General features: G+C 39.8%; 4 protein-coding genes across 9 annotated transcripts in view; 2 read left to right on the forward strand and 2 right to left on the reverse strand.

Annotated features, from left to right (window-relative positions):
* The first annotated feature begins 19 nt into the window (after window positions 1–19).
* On the forward strand, window positions 20–1,845 carry gp9 (glycoprotein IX platelet). The gene is made up of 2 exons (XM_084917420.1): window positions 20–728; window positions 950–1,845. Exons 1-2 carry the CDS (start codon window positions 694–696, stop codon window positions 1,686–1,688), a joined length of 774 nt encoding a protein of 257 aa, XP_084773546.1. The 5' UTR covers window positions 20–693; the 3' UTR covers window positions 1,689–1,845.
* Window positions 1,846–3,189: 1,344 nt separating this feature from the next.
* Window positions 3,190–7,101, reverse strand: LOC146364574 (haloacid dehalogenase-like hydrolase domain-containing 5). Its single transcript, XM_084917431.1, has 8 exons — window positions 6,834–7,101; window positions 5,910–6,113; window positions 5,111–5,223; window positions 4,914–5,007; window positions 4,791–4,824; window positions 4,476–4,650; window positions 4,153–4,341; window positions 3,190–3,767 (listed from the first exon to the last, which is right to left on the reverse strand). The coding sequence occupies exons 1-8, from the start codon at window positions 6,951–6,953 to the stop codon at window positions 3,371–3,373; spliced, it is 1,326 nt and encodes a 441-aa protein (XP_084773557.1). The 5' UTR covers window positions 6,954–7,101; the 3' UTR covers window positions 3,190–3,370.
* Window positions 7,102–7,874: 773 nt separating this feature from the next.
* cnbpa (CCHC-type zinc finger, nucleic acid binding protein a) lies at window positions 7,875–11,585 on the reverse strand. Of its 2 annotated transcripts, none has more exons than XM_084917435.1 (5): window positions 11,479–11,585; window positions 9,507–9,621; window positions 9,309–9,374; window positions 9,015–9,213; window positions 7,875–8,860 (listed from the first exon to the last, which is right to left on the reverse strand). In XM_084917435.1, exons 2-5 carry the CDS (start codon window positions 9,616–9,618, stop codon window positions 8,743–8,745), a joined length of 495 nt encoding a protein of 164 aa, XP_084773561.1. In that variant the 5' UTR covers window positions 9,619–9,621; window positions 11,479–11,585; the 3' UTR covers window positions 7,875–8,742. The 2 variants fall into 2 exon arrangements, with proteins under 2 accessions (XP_084773561.1, XP_084773560.1); XM_084917434.1 differs by having other exon boundaries at window positions 9,501–9,621.
* raf1a (Raf-1 proto-oncogene, serine/threonine kinase a) overlaps window positions 10,851–16,013 on the forward strand; it is a 15,675-nt gene continuing 10,512 nt past the window's right edge. For 2 of the 5 annotated variants that reach the window (XM_084917428.1, XM_084917429.1), the window contains exon 1: window positions 14,081–14,605. The gene's annotated coding sequence lies outside the window, so the exon portion shown is untranslated. Of the gene's footprint in view, window positions 10,870–13,106; window positions 13,180–13,288; window positions 13,391–14,078; window positions 14,606–16,013 lie in introns of those variants that run through there. The other 3 variants (XM_084917426.1, XM_084917427.1, XM_084917424.1) reach the window with 3 other exon arrangements.

Below are 16,013 nucleotides of genomic sequence, written 5' to 3' on the forward strand. Positions count from 1 at the left end.
TCTTATCATTAGCCTCTCATATCTCCCACTTTCCACTAGTGTTTCGGTGTTTCCACTAGAGGACATGAATAAAAATGACATGAGATCTGAAAATCTGTGCCATGACACCACCTATGGGTGAAAAGTATACAGTTCTCACAAAGATCAGCCTGTGAAAATGGTTGTGCCTACACTTACCTTTCAGCTTTAAACCAGTTTTGTAAATCTGAATGTGACACTCTCACTCTCACTGTCCATTCTGCTTTGTAGCTCAACATTTCCATTAAGAAGCGTTTTCTCCTTGCCCTCGAGCTCAAACAGTGTTAGGTTTCCAAAAAATTTCTTATGTGCATTCTAATCCTCACAAAGCTTTTCATGCTCAGAGCTGTAATTTGCCGCAAAATAACCCTCGTGCCCTCAGCATCACCGTGGACGCTAGTAATAAACACTCTGTGGAAGAGTTTCAGATGGCCTCGCCACTATTTTAGTAGATAAACTCTTATCTCTTTTAAGCAGATGGATTTCCTTCATGTCGTAGGCGCTATAACCGTTTGTCATTGGTGGAATCCTCAAACTGATGCCGTTCTGTATTACGCGCGTGATTATTGTGAGCTTAGCAGCACATCCGTTACAAAACGGGGATACCTCGACATGGGGAGCATTTCTGAAATATTCTCGGGCTCAGATTTTGCACTGGACTAGGACGGTGGCAGTATGATGATATTTAAAGATGACTGGCACTCTGGAAGGTTTGTAAATTGTAAATATATCTATATTTAATGGGAGGTTATTCCTTAATATTTTTTTCTAAAACTTCAGGCTATCCATGAACAATTGAATTCACCTTACACATTATTTCACTCATACACATTAAAATTTTGGTCTCTATAGCATCTTCTAAACCATTTTACATGAGACATTTTCACATTAAGCAGTTTTATTGTACTTCAATCTTTTTCTGATCCTATAGGATGATCTTCAGTTTGAGCTTAGTGTTCTTCCACGTCCTGGTAACACACAGTATCATTAAGCCTTGCCACTGTTCAACCCTCGGGCCTGCTGGACTGGTAGTTAACTGCAGCGCTTTAAACCTCGTGGAGGTGCCTAATCTGCCCTCCCACACCACAGAGCTCCATTTGCAGAACAACCGGCTCACCTCGGTGTCTCCAGGCCTGTTTGACAGATATACTGGGCTGAACAAGGTTTCCCTGTCCAAGAACCCTTTCCACTGTGATTGTCAAATTCACTACCTGAGGAACTGGTTGCTGAAGAACAGGGCTATTGTTTTGAAGGAGCCCGTTTGCTTCAGTCCAAGCTCTGTGGCTAACAAAGCCATCACCGAACTTAGTGACGACTACTTTTCACACTGCGCTGTTGCAAACTGCACTAATGGGATATACAACATCATAATAGGAGTAGCGCTATGCTGTCTCATTGCTCTGCTTCTGTGGAGCTTGAGTCTGGCCAGAAATTCCAATTTCACTCTGGATATAGATGAGAGACACTCAGGATTCGAGGCCGACTCCTTACGTTCACTGAAGCCCAAACACAGGAAGAGACTGCACACTGGACTATCAGAGGTCAGTGTGGACTCAGAGTCTCTCGGTCATACGGACGATCTAGATAGGCCGCTTCTCAACATGGAGTTGCTGCCACAAGTTTTGGATGCGTTGCACAAGAAGCACAATATAAAGATAAAGGCTACCTGAGTGATCTTAGTCCACTAGAGTTACTCTTAAAGATTAAAGGGTACCCTAAAATATCCTGGCTTTTTGAAATAAAATGCAGGTAATAGTAGCCATTGGCTTGCTTGCCTTAATCATTTTTCTTTAATAAATAAAAATCCCCTGCTGTTAAGTGTCTTGTCCTTGACTTTTCACTCTTTTATTCATGTTTTCACATCTTAAACTATAACAGACCCTTAATTGTCCTTTAAATCCTGAAGGATTAAACTCTGAACATTTTGGTTATTTTGTAGATGATGCATCAAAAGTCAGGTTTGTTTTTTTTTAAGTCATCTGGTCAATATTGAACTTTCTTTGCAGTCATGTTTTAGTGGAATATACTATACCTTTCAGTATTTCAGCTTCTTTAGTCATTATCACCCAGTTGTGCAATTTACAAATCATTTGAACTCTTTGCTCCTTTGACCACCGCATGTAGGTCCAAGTCCAAACCAATGCATTTCAGCTTTTAGCTTCTCCAACAAAACAAGGGCAAAATCTTTCATGATTCAGCAAACAAGAATTCCTCGGGGAGACACATTTTGTTGCTTTGTTTTCTTATAATGCTGTTTGCTTTTAATCAGAGAAATCTTTAAACATTTGACATTTTTAAATGCACCAGAACATTTTCTGACTTGTGCGAAAGTTGTTCATCACAGTTACCCTAACCTTACTCTGACCCTAACACATTTATCGGTCTGCTCAAAAAATTAAGCGAACGCTATAAAAACACATATCGGCTCTTTAAATATTCAATTTGAAACATACACACATATACTAACAGACACTGCGTAACATCTTGAGAGCAAAATTAAATGACTCATTGAAAACCGAAATCATCAACCCCCTCGTGTGCTAGATTCAAAATTACACCAAAAAGCAAAGTTAAAAACTGTTCTCCTAGTTTTCTGAGCAGTATTTACATACAGTATACACGTATAAATTTGTCTTACAAGTGGTCTGTCAGTTATACTAAGAATGACCTTCTAAATTATAACAACCATGTTATGGAAGAGTGATATGGTAACACAAAGATGAAAGGCTGATCTGTGCAAAAACTGGTCAAGGCTGTCAAAACTGAAACTGTAAAGACAGTGCTATTAGAGGAAAGAAATTGCACATGAAACAGTTGTTTTAAAGATACAAGAATTACTCTTATATTCATGCATAGATTTACCATGACAAATGGGTAAACAAATAGCTAAAAATGCAATAAAAGGTCCCGTAAGAATAAAGATTAAATGTTAATATGCTTCTTAAAAACACTGTCATTAGCTTGTAAATAAATATAGGATGGCTTCAGGGTTTGTAACAATCTAGAACAGTAGTTTTATCTAACAAAGATACTTAATAAGGTCAAATAAGGCAGTTCTTACACATTTCCTTATTGGAAAAAAAAAAGAAACAGGTAATGACTATCAGAAAAACAACAACAGTTATTTAATTTTTTTTCCCCTCTGAAATCTCTTTATCTCTTTATCTTTATTGTTAAAATTGTAGATGACCTATATTATGTCAATGCCCTGTCAGGTTTTTAAACAAAGTCCACAGTGTTAGGCTTCTAGAGGTCTGAACATGAAGTGGTACTACCAGTTTAATGCTCGCTTTCCCTCCCTTTCCCCCTGCTTGGATCTCCATGACCACACGAAGCCTGTTGGCTCAAAATACTACTGAGGCACAAACTTTTCTTGCTCAAAGATGAGATCAACAGCTTCTGCCACATCCTGCACGATATGGCCTGGCTCCACGAGACCAGGGTCAAATATGAAGTCCCGGTGCCCGTGGAACACAGTCTCCTTGATGCAGTGATTTGCATCAGACGGCACCTCTGCGTTGGGGTTATACACCCCTGTACAGACTAGGACAGACTTACAGGAAGTAGCAGAGGGCAGAGCGAGCTCGCTTTCCCACAGGCTGTCAATCTCTTCCTCCCTGGGCACCGCCGTGGTGGACCCAGTGGCAGACACCATCTTAGCAACAGCTTTGGGGTTTTTTCTCGCAACTCTCTCCTCCAGGTAGCGGTTGTACAGATTGGCTCCATAGATGTCAGTCATGAGGTTATCCCTAAAAATGCAGAAGAAAAGGGTATTACTCTGTGCCCCAGGCAGCATGCATGAAGTTGACCTATATATCAGTACATGTTGAAATGTGTGTGTGGTTTTTTCCTGGTGTTGAGTGCAAGTCATATGAATTAGAACAAACAATCAGCTAAAAAAAAAAAGCTGAAGTGAAACATGCAAGTCCCCAAATTAAAGCACGACAGAATGACATGCTAACTAACACACGTAAGCATTTAAAAGCGAACAGTTTTCTCATTAAATTATTGAGCAACATTTCAGTAAAATCTTTTTCTTTTGATAGCCTATCTGTCTATCAGACATCATGATAAGTGAGTTCTGGTCTTATGTTAAGTATAAATGCAAAACAGAGTTAAAAGCTGGTGTCTCACCCTATAGCATATAGGGAAGTAACGGGAAGTTCCCACTGCCTCTGCATGGCCTGGCTTCTGATGAGGTACTCTGCAAAATGGTAAGTCAGCTCACTGGGTTTTCCCATAAGAGCCTCATACTTCAGATCTTTGCCGGTTATCTTCTTGTAGATGTTCTCTAGGCACACAAGAAATGTTCCATGGCCAAACCTGGAACAAAATGAGATGGTGGAAGACAGATATGTCAGTACACTGATTTGATTACTTGAAAGACTCTTTTAGTTTCTTAAGTACAATTTTTTGAAAACATTTTATATAAAAAGACAGATTTTTGTAACGTTTACCGAGGAGAATGTGCCTCAGCCATCCACATGAGGTCCATGTTGCAGGCCAGCAGGTGAAGGTGAGGAGTGTTTTGGGTTTGGTGACTACTACTGAGGTTACCATTGGTCAACAGAACGTCAACTATCAGCTGCAGGTTGGTTTCCCATCGGATCGGCTCGCCGAACAGAACCACAGCTGTGTGTGGAATTCAAAGATTAGAACAGCGTTCATCAAAATTGCAAGAATTTCAAAACTATCAAAGCAGATGTTAGTAAGTGTACCATGTCAATGACAAAAGATAAACGTTTAATTTGAGAAGAGCCAACTGTTTTTACCTTCAATTTTAGGAAGGCTGACAACAGGATTGGACTAAATTGAAAGAAGGGAAATTAAAGTCATGACATTATATTATACATATCTCCAACATCATGTTTGTGCACCAGATTGTAAAATCTCACCGGCAATTTTGGTCTCCTGTTGTGATCCACCATGTCCAGCAATGGGTACGATTCTCTAAGCATATCAATACTGATTACATTCTTAAAGCCCACACTAAAGACAGAACGTTAAGGAGAAATGAAGAAGTAATACTCAAGTTTAAATGTAAATATATAAATTATATTGTAAATTTAAACAAAGCAGATTTCTAGGATACTTTTTAGCAATTTCCAGGACAGGTCCTTGTCCTGACACCAAGACACACTTGTCATGGAACTTCTTAAACATCCTCAGGGGACTATGGGACATGATAACTTGGTCTTGTGTGATCTGAAAATAGCACAGTTGTAGTGAGGTTAATAGCAAAGGAGTCAGGTGAGACCAAATTATCCAAAAATAATCAGAGATAAAACGTAACAACTTCAGTTTCAGTACTGTGCACAAGTCTCAAGCCACCACCCATTTCTTTACATTTTGCTTCCAAAGAGACAGATTTTCTTGTAAATTTTTAAAGTGGTCTCGAGCAATAGTGCTCCAGGCTTTCCAAAAGTCTTTCAAAGTTTTACTTTGAACACTGACTTCGTTTTTACTCATTTTCAGTCCAGTCCTTTTACCTGAACATTTCCAAAATAATAATTGTTGTTGTCATTCATTCAAGCATTAAAAAAAAAGGACCGAACTCAAGAGATGAACTAGTGTTTTATATCTACAGGTTAGCAAATGGACAATTTTCAGTCTTCAGCCTATGTTGAAAAAACAAACAAAGGTGGCGATAGCAAATATTGACTTTAAAGCTTGTACAAACTCTGTACAAACACATGTGTTTGTACAGAGTTTGTACATTGTGCATCTTTCAATAAAACTATGCATCCATTTCTTATTTTCCTAGCAAATTATTATTTCTTTTTTAAATAAGGGGAAACTGAAAAGGTTTTGAATGCACTGCATGCACACACCAAAGAGCAGGGGATACACCCTTAACACCATTAAAACTTGCACAGGAATTTAAAACTCACAGGCACTCCCAGTATGTGAGAGAGCTGGTCCGCTTTTGTTTGTCTGAGGCAATTCCCTGCATTTGTGACAAAAACGACTGGCACCACAAACCGTCCCTGAGAGTCGACCAACTTCTCAAATGCTTTTGTTGCTGCAGGGATTGGCATCCTCCCTCTGACAAGCACGCCATCAATGTCAAACAACAGCCCAAACCTTGGCTGTGGCTGCAGAAGGGAAGGACAGACACACACTGATCAGCCAAACAAATAAGAACTTTTTTTAAGCGGGGAAACAACATGAGTGATTAATAGCAGGCAAATTAAGTAGAATAAGGGTTCACTGAATAACCAATGGGTTTGAATGATGTTTTAAAAAGGATAATCTATTACTCTGCACAGTATGACATTTCCAATGACACTGATCATTTATCATTTTACATAACTTAAATTCTTTGTAGGCAATCATCATTATCATCGTGTAAGAATGATAACAACTGGTTTCTATTTGACGTCAACATGGGAGACAGGAATCTATAGTGAGAACTGCTATGGTGACACAGCAGTACACAGGCCTGTTAGCATATTACAATCAATCTTACAATATCCCAAACCTCTAAATTCTTTCCCCCCTGGAGCTGGGACTAATTAAAACAAAGAAAGAACACAGTGTATCAGTGGTTGTTTTTCTCATGGTGGGAGGGGGGGGGGCAAAAATACAGCGAGCTACATCTGCTGCTGCCCCTGATGTCAGCGCCTCTGTTGTTTCATCCCTGAGCGCATCCACAGCTGAGAAAGTTGCGAGCAACCCCGCACGCCACGTCGATATGATACATTGTAACAAAAAAACAATGCGAGAGAACAACAAACAAAGTACCGCCTTGTTATCAGTGTCAACGACATGTAGTTTGCCTGTGCCCGAAGCAACAGCAACAGCTCGAACCGTACCTTGCTATTAGACTGAGTTCCGCAAAGCCCGCACCGAGAACCGACAATCCCAGCTTTACGACTGGCTTGGCGGTTACTCAGGGCGTACAAACCCCGGTAAAACGGCAGGAGTCCCCTCATCTCCTTTACTTACCCACCGGGTTAATGAAGAAAAAACAAAATAGACAATAATGTGTAAATCTAAACCCCTTAATGAAGCGTGAGCCGGCTCGCACCGGCCGCGCTGGCTGGCTGGCTGGTTGGGCTTGTTTTCTCTCATATATTTTCTCGCCTATAATTTGACTGGTTGAGACCCGATGACGACATATGAGGAGTAGGAGGGTCTTTTGCGGCATCTCTGCCGGAAGGAGCTGCATCTGCACCGCAACCCCCGCTGCCATTTTAGACACCGAGGTGGAGCTTTCCATTTCTTGTACGCACAAGACACGCATGGATCACAGAGGCCGCAGAGCAAAGACAAAATAGGAGAACTCATTGATCACCGCTCCTTATCATTCCGGATCAAGTATATGTACAGCAGAGAGCTCAAAATGGATGCGGATGAATCTTATTTAGCAATGACAAACACAAATAGCTCGGTTTAGTTGCTGATGTCACATGCAGGAGTACGTCGAGTCCAAAAATTGCCAGGAATGTGCTGCAGGAAGCCTGATAGGCAAAAGCGACCCATCCAGTGAGAGTGTTTAACCATTTCTTAGTGGAATAAATATGTCTGCTCATGTTAAACACGCAATTTTCTGAATACAATACTGCAGATGTTTTGCAACTGCAGACTAACAAAATGTCTAGATTAATATAAAATACAAGATCCAGCCTTGCATGTTGTTTAATCCCACAATAATCTGTAGGTTATATAGCAGATAATCCTTTATTTGAACTTCTAGGACACAAGCAGCAGCTCAAAAGTTATCAGCGTCCCACTTCTTGCGCAAGATGTTCAGACGAGTTGAGAACAGAAGCATCTGTAAAGATAAAGCGTGACAAAACGAGATGTGGAACATGCTGCGTGTATTGCAAAAGAAATCAGACAAGAAGATCCTCCCCGTGCTCCTCCAGCTTTATTGATAGTTTAAAATTACATTTCTATTTTCTAGGACTTCAGTTGCACTTTCCTTCCGACTTAAAAACTGAGTACAAGCAAATGGTATTTATACAGTAGTCTAAGTGATATTGTACAAAAATAACATTTTTGATTTTCTGTGAAAACATTTTTCATTCCCAAATAACTCCTAATTCTGCCGTTCTGACAACTGTTGATGTTAAGTTTTGCCAAGGTAAAAAAAAAAAAATTCCAAAGCCATTTTAAAAGGAAAAGTCTGCCTTGGACTACCGTGTTACTTAAATTGTAAACAGATTTCTATAAAAGAGCATGTTTCTTTTAACAACTCCAAAATTTTTGTATCTTAGTAATATAACATGTAGTTTGTTATCGCCCACTTAGCTGCTGTAGGGCTGAAATGCATCATGTTATGAACTGTTTCCATGTCATACTCTCTTGGCCAACTCATATCCCACTAAAACAAACCAAAATGACCATACATGGAAGTTTGGTTTCCATTTACTCCCTTCTTCTATCTCATTTTACTGAGATACACTTCCACAAGCTCAGAGGTCCTATAGATTCCCATATGTTTAGTCCCGTTTATTCATCATCTCTGGTCACCAGTGGCTTGGAAAGGGGGGTTCTTTAACAAAGCATTATACATAACACCGCTACCAAACTAAAACATTTTTTGTATTGAATGCAGAAAGATATTTTTTTCACCCCTTTCTTTGTATTACATGTCGAGAGGCTCACTGGCCTGGGACTAGCCTCTGTTAGCCAACCTTTGGCCAGTGAAGAGGATTCAGAGAAAATAATACAACCAACCATCAATCTGAAAAAAGGAGGGGCAACAGAGGGCACTGATTATGCGGTGGCTTCAATGGTGCACTCTTTTGCCAGGTGGCCTGCCTTCCCGCAGTTGTAGCAGTTAGTCTCGCTTGCTTTACTGCAGTGTACAGCAACGTGACCAATCTCACCACACCTGAAAAAGAAAGAATGTGGTGAGTGTGATAAAAGCAGGCTGTAAAATTAACACAGAAGTATACCTAAAGATTAGAATTGGAGGGCTTCAAAATAGTAGAAATTTGGTCAAACTGTAGCACCAGGCTTGCTTCTCCAAACAGAACCATATTTACCTGTAACATTTCACCTTATCGCACAGCTTCTGGATGTGGCCAAACCCACCGCAGGAGTAGCACTTCTGCTCATTGGCGTGATCGCAGTCACGGGCCATGTGACCAGCTTTCCCGCAAGTGTAGCAGAGCTGCTCTCTCTCCTTTTTGGGCTCCTTGCAGTCCCGGGAAATGTGACCACTCCTGTGGCAGTTGTAGCACGCTGATCAGGGGGGAAAAAAAATGATTAAAAAAAAAAACATTTCTGGGAAAGATTGGTACCAAGTAAAACTGAAGATAAACAATTGGAATTCACACCATCCTCAGTTTGGTCACAGTCCCTGGCCATGTGTCCTTGGTCTCCACACCGATAACAGAACAGCTCTGTAATGACACAGATAGATAAGCAAAGCAGAAAACTACAAGAATCGACCTTTTCCTTTCATTTTCACCCATGCCTTCTATAACTAAATCCAGTTTATATTGGGTGTGGCAAGAATAGTATAGTACCCTTGCCTCGTCCTCGTCCCCTGCCACGGCCACGCGAACCACTGGCATTAGGGCAGTGCTTGACCCAATGTCCAGAGCGGCCACATCCAAAGCACTCACTGTTGCTGCTCATCTCCATTACCTTGAAGAAAAAACAGAACAGAAATTAGTTAACACATCGTTTCATGTACTCAATGATCCTTATGAACACTGACTTTCAGCTGTTTTTCAGTTGTTCGCTTTAGCTTTTGTGTCAATTTCAACAAAGACCCCCCCTTTCCCCCTTGGAGAATGTGGCTATGATCTTTGGCACTCTCCAAACTTCCAGTTTTGATGTGACCATCAAGTCCAACTTAAGTCTAACCTCTGAGAGGTACATGTATGGACATTGTAGATGAAAGAAATGCCCTTTACTGGTGCTAAATTTGGATACCAGTTTGTGTTACATTCTATAGATGACAGTTTAAGTTTAGAATGAAGTTTAAATGTGAAATCTGCACATTAATCTAAGTCCATCTCTATGTGCAGACCACTATTTCACATTTATATTATCAAAAAAAATCTTGCAATTTAATTGATGAAACAATTTAAGGCTAAACAAAAAAAATTCTGCCATAAATACCTAACATCAAAAAGTACACGAATATAACAAAAATAATGATTTTCAAGGGTGGACAAAGTAGGCTAACTCTTATTGTCTCATGTTTGAAATTGCTTATGCCAGAGTCAAACAACTTTACCACACAACTGAAACAGTTACTACAGGAGTCATTCTAGTATAATGACTATGGGGGTGGGGTCTAATCTAAAATCAAACAATAGTTTTTGTTTTTTTCTTCTTCCAAGCTCTAGTCTATCATAACTGACCACCAGACTACACTGAACTACTAAGCTAACTTACAAGGCTTCCTCAGCGAGATCATGCTGTAATTGCCCTAGGTCAAACTTCTGTTTGCTGATAGTGCTGAAGACATTCAAATCAGGAAGAATATGAGTTAATGAGCAATCAATTCTCCCGTATTACCCACCGAAAAGAAGACCTGGGGACACAAAATGACTCAGATAGATTTTATTGACTTTGCATACAGTGAAACGTGTTTCCTTTTTGCTTTACTGTCCATCCAAGTGTCCGTCCCACTTCAACTTTCGTCACTAAACGCCTTCTAAAATTTCGTATAACGTTCATCTACGGGCCACATGGGGACACCCAAAGCGCCTCAATTTGATGGAGAAAGCCGTGATGAAGTAATCCTCGTTAAAACAATCAATTTAATGCCACCCACTGTTGACTGCTACGTAAATAACCACGAAAGCATGCTTACTTACAGGCCAGCATGTCGCATCGTTGATTTGTTGATTTAACGCCTTCAATGATACCAGCAAACTCGAGGTACAAACAATAGCACGATATCCCGAGTCGTTTAAAAAAAATAACTGTATGTCTGTTAAATGTACATATCTGACTACATGTTTCAGAAATATTTTGCGCTTCCAAAACAGAAATCAAATACCAAAGGTTGAAGCTACGCTAACACGGGCCTAGTCACGTTGATTTTTCTGCGTACTCGCGAGACACCAATGCTGCTGGCTAGCACATGCTAGAACACCACCTCACGACCACGATCAAGAAGCACGGTTCAGTCGACGATCAGTCCTCTTTCCCCATATAGAAAAGTGTCTCACCCACTGTTACAGCTATACATTTTCACAATACATTGTTTTCGCGGGCATTTGAGTAAATTTACCATAAGTATAAAATTTCCCGCGCAGGGAGCAAACACCAAAGTCGTTGTGACGAGCTAGCATTAGCGGGCCTGACCAAGATCCCGACGCTCCGTTAATGAGTCTAAACTAAACCAGTGCGTATTTAAAAAATAAAGAAAATTCGTTTAAACGCTCAAGTAACGGTTAACATCAATCTTAACATGCCTTCATTTCAAAGTTAAAAGAGATACAACGTAAATTGATGAAAGTATTTTAATGTCGTTTTATCGCTTACCTTGATGGCTACCTAGCTATGTCAGTGTTTACGCCTCCTTCTTTGCGCTACATGCGGTGCGAGCAGGAGTTCCTGAATTGTCATTCAACGTATCCATTAAAAGCTCGCACAGTCATTGGTCGACTACTCTGCGAGCGGCCAATCAGACATGAGAGGCTCTGGACACCGCCTCTGCGAATCAGCCAATCGTGGCTTTAGAACGGTCCCTTTTCCCTTAATCGACTGACCTTATTTTTCCCCCCTCTTCATGTTCAACATTTAAAAGCTTCTTATTAAAACAAACGCTAGAGAATGTTATAGTCTTCGCTTTACCTGCACTACACTCCTCACACAAGAGGACAACACAGCGCTTTTATTAACTATTAATAATACGTTCTTCAAAAATTAACCACATGTGAGAGTCACAGCATGGATACAGTAGGCTTGCCCATACAAAATACTCACAGTTCTTCACATTTAATCTGGAAACTGAAAAGGTTTCTACGTGACAGTTTTTATTTATCATCTTGCTTCAGTTTACTGAGGTTAATTTGCCTATAGGACTGAGCAAGTTAAAAACTGGTTGGTCTGCATGTCCCCATAGGCCACATCTAAGTAAAAAATCATAACAAGTACAGCCTTTGATCTCACAATATTTAATAAAAATGTTGGCTGTACATGTATGCCCCTATCATAGAGACTTGAGCAATTTGATTTAACACAAATTAGCTGAGAAAGATTTCAGAAGCAGCTTTGTTTACAAAATTAATACAATAAGCAATTTAGACATTTATCTTGTTAATCCAGTCAGTTGAAAATGTTTAAACGTGTTTGACATAAATTGGCAAAGACTGGAGTATTGTTGTCATAATCTCTGACAGAGCAATCAAGCAACACTGGATTTATCTGAAATTATTTTGCGTTATTAGGTCAATTAAGAGAATAGCCCGGTGAATAATAAATATGTTAAAAATGTTACATTACACTAATGTTTTTCCTCTTATTAAGCATATCTGAATTTACTGTTTACAGGCAATCTGTTGTGTTTGTGAGTGCCCAAAGTTAAGAAATGAACATTAACATGTATTTCTGAAAACTTGTAAGGATCTGGGATATGAATGTTACTGTCAATAAACCTGTAACACTGATTATGATAAAGAGTACAAGGGTATGTGTTTCAAGCTGGTGATTTCTCATTTGCACAACCCCAGCTCTTTAAAAACTCCTAATTGCATCACATTTTGAATACAGGATAACTGATAGAGAGACAATCTGTGGGAGCTGCAAGCATCTCAGCTAACTGGTCTGAGTGCTGTGCCAAATCAATAAGTGGGAAATGCATTCATTTCAGTCTTAAGGTGGCTTTGGTTGTTTGCCTTCAGGGTGGCAATTTCTCTCCTTTCTAGTCTTAATTTTGCAGCTCAAAATGTTTACTGACGATCTGGCAAAATATAACCACCTGTAAAGCATATTTCTGCACATATTAAGAGAATTTTAATATATCTCACTGACTGATAAACTGTGTTCCTATTGTATGTGGAGTGGGGTACCTTAAAACGATCCACAATGACAAAGCCCTGCCCTCATCTTCACAGAAACAGTATTCGGTGTTTCTGTTACTTGTTTGGTTGAATATCTGTCATTTTCAGAAAAGAAGACCTAGTTTGAAAGTTACATATGAGAACTGAAAGTAGAGTTTCCTGTTGAACTGGATTATGGATGGTAGGTTTTTGATTTTGTTGTTTGACTAAAATAATCTGCTAGTGCTATATGAAAACAACACGAGGATGCTTAATCAACCACTGACTGGAATGTGGTGTTTTATTTTCAGATGGTGTCAACTACAGCTTGCTCAAAAGACCTTATGAACCATCTGTGATTAGGACACCTCAGGGGACCCAGACCTGGAAGCAACAGAGATGGTGAACACATGGTGAGTGTGATAATGTAATACTTTGGGTAGGATGAAGTGGCGGTGTTCGATGATTAAAAAAAAACAAAAAAACAGCTGGGATGTTTGAAAAGCATATAAAATCTAATAGAAATAAAACAATGACGCATTTCTGTGCTGCACATTATAAGTGAGATTTGTTTTTTTTGTATTGATTACATTTTTTAATAGCTGCAGCCTGCATGGCATACTACAAGACTTCATTGTCCTTTTTGCCACATAAGTATAAGAATTTTAGCATTAAGAGGTGAAAAGGCTATAAAATTATGTCCAGGTCTACAAAATTGCACTGCCCCAAAGTCTCCAGATGATGGTGCCCTTGGAGAGGATTACTCCTTCACACCAAACCGGTAGTGGGCCTTTTCGCTTGCTTTTCAAAAGATACTTTTGCGACTACTTTAAAATAATAATAATAATAATTTCAATGCATGTTAAATTTTCATGCGCAGTACCATTTGAGGAAAAGAAAAAACATGTTTTTGCAAGTATGAGCTCTCCGCACGATAGTATGAGGGTGGCGTAAGCTGCACAATATGGCTACAAAGTATCTTATATGTAATGATATTGCGAACCCAGTAAATTCAGATGTAATCATACTCTTTTATGAGCACAAAAAACCACAATACCAGTAAAGTGGGAGGGCTTAGTTTGTGCTATAGTTGCGCAGTGTGAATGATGCTTGCAACTCTTGATATGACTGCAAGGTCCTGTTTCAATCAGTGGCGTCAGCCGGACGCACGACACCAACTTAAACTGCTTCACCTTCTTCTCCCGAACAACGTAAACATTGAGCTGCAAAGCGAAGCACTGCGGACCTACTTTTTGTGGGGGGAGGTTTTAATTTGAAAGTGCTTCGCTGGATTTGAAGAATATCCCTCGTCGTGTCACTTTGAGGGTCCGACGGACAGACGGATTTTTTCGCTTTTACCACGAATTGGAGATTAAAAAAAGAAGAAGAGGAAGAAAAAAGTTTTCTTCTCTTATTTTGGGTGGTTCGAAAAGGAGACCCGCCTATGACCTTACCCTCTTACATTAATGCAACATTTACCGGATACAGGGTTATTTGATACAGTGTCTGGATCTTTACCGACTTGGAATTATTCCTCTTTTCTTTGAATGCGTTGCAAATATGATGATGTCACCGAGGCCACTTTTTCCTGAAGTTATGGCGGAGCACAACTTTTTTAACTTCTCTTGGTGAGCATATACAGGCTACTGGCCCCTAGCATTGCTACTCTTTGACTCATGTTTGAAGTGCTAACTCTTTAGTTAAAACCGCTTCACCACGACTCGCATTACCAAAGAAATCAATCGTTTGAGCAAGAGAAAATTGAATGGAGGGCGAACGGAGCCGTGCAGTGAAGTTTGACGATATAGTCCGCGTTTGACGGCCTTCAGGCAATTCCATAGTTATAACTGGATCAACCAGGCCTTATAAAACACGTAACTTCTAATAGTTGCTGTAGCAGAACAAAGCACTCACGCACTTCGGTTATAGCCGTACCTTCTTGTCTTTTTCAGCAGCACGTTTTTATTTATTTGGACAAAGTTCAAAACTCAAAAGTAAAGTGATCCCCTCAACCTAACACCTACAAATAATGCTAACCTGCTGAGATTGCTCTCACCTACATTTGCGACTTTGGAGACTTGTCACAGGATCTCATGTGGATACACCACTGATGTGGGCTTGTGTTGCTTAGACTGACTTGCTATGAAGAACAGATCAAAGCTGATGGGAGTAAAATCTTAATTATTCTAGATTTGGCAAACATGCTTTCTCTTGAGGCTCTTTCCTGGATGGGTGACAGCACTTGTTTTGGACACAGTTCCAGCAGCATGGTGGGGAAGGTGGCCCAGCCACAGTTCTGCAAGTTCCTGCTTTTCTGTACTTCTGAAAAAACAAACAAACAAACAAACCTGTGTACCTGCTATGACAGCTAACCAGTGCTAACAGGGCTTTGTTTAAGTGACACCACAGAAAATTAGGGTATACCTACTAAATGTGATGACCTGTGTAAAGCGCTATAGTTTATATTGAAAACAGCAGAAGGGGAGTGGGGCGGCAGTAACCTATTTGTTTGTGGTGGGTACATACACCTTGAGTTGTAAGGAGCCCCAGTTGACATGAAAACTACCCTTTTTTATTTGTCTCAATTCATCCTGTGTTGAAATAATTGTGAACCTTGTCTGTGAGTAACTGTGACTGACCCCTGTTAGAGATTTTGTTGGTTTTAATATAGTATAGTTAGTCTACATTTCTTTTACAAGACTAAATGGCAAGACTACTAAATGATACATTTAAACCAAAATGTGGTTTTCTGTAACTCAAATAACCACTAATTAGATGCTAACCGAAAGATTCCTTTTACGTTTCCTGTCACACTTTAAGGCATCCTGCTTAGATACCCTTCATATCAGCATTGGGCCCAATCTTGCTATAATCTAAGAAGTCTGCACTCTTTGAGGTTATATTTAGTGATTGCAGCAAAAAAGTTGTCATTGCATTAACCAGTTATGTCTTTGTTGTGGTACCTTTGCATTCTGTGTCACCATTTAATTCAGTTGTAGATGGCATGCATACAAATCAACTGTGCTTGTCTCTAAA

Source organism: Perissodus microlepis, chromosome 20 (genome assembly GCF_051167445.1).
Source record: "Perissodus microlepis isolate ML-2025 ecotype Zambia chromosome 20, ASM5116744v1, whole genome shotgun sequence".
NCBI classification, from domain to species: Eukaryota; Metazoa; Chordata; class Actinopteri; order Cichliformes; family Cichlidae; genus Perissodus; species Perissodus microlepis.

Excerpts from the sequence above, each read along its gene's own strand:
- LOC146364574 (XM_084917431.1), bottom strand. The coding sequence starts at position 6,953 with ATGAGGGGACTCCTGCCGTTTTACCGGGGTTTGTACGCCCTGAGTAAC. Across the intron at positions 5,008-5,110 it reads GTCCTGGAAATTGCTAAAAA|TGTGGGCTTTAAGAATGTAA; the intron begins GTATCCTAGAAA and ends TTCTGTCTTTAG. Across the intron at positions 4,342-4,475 it reads GCTGAGGCACATTCTCCTCG|GTTTGGCCATGGAACATTTC; the intron begins GTAAACGTTACA and ends ATTTTGTTCCAG.
- cnbpa (XM_084917434.1), bottom strand. The coding sequence starts at position 9,618 with ATGGAGATGAGCAGCAACAGTGAGTGCTTTGGATGTGGCCGCTCTGGA. Across the intron at positions 9,214-9,308 it reads CTGTGACCAAACTGAGGATG|CGTGCTACAACTGCCACAGG; the intron begins GTGTGAATTCCA and ends CCCCCTGATCAG. Across the intron at positions 8,861-9,014 it reads GATAAGGTGAAATGTTACAG|GTGTGGTGAGATTGGTCACG; the intron begins GTAAATATGGTT and ends TTTCTTTTTCAG.
- gp9 (XM_084917420.1), top strand. The coding sequence starts at position 694 with ATGATGATATTTAAAGATGACTGGCACTCTGGAAG. Across the intron at positions 729-949 it reads GATGACTGGCACTCTGGAAG|GATGATCTTCAGTTTGAGCT; the intron begins GTTTGTAAATTG and ends CTGATCCTATAG.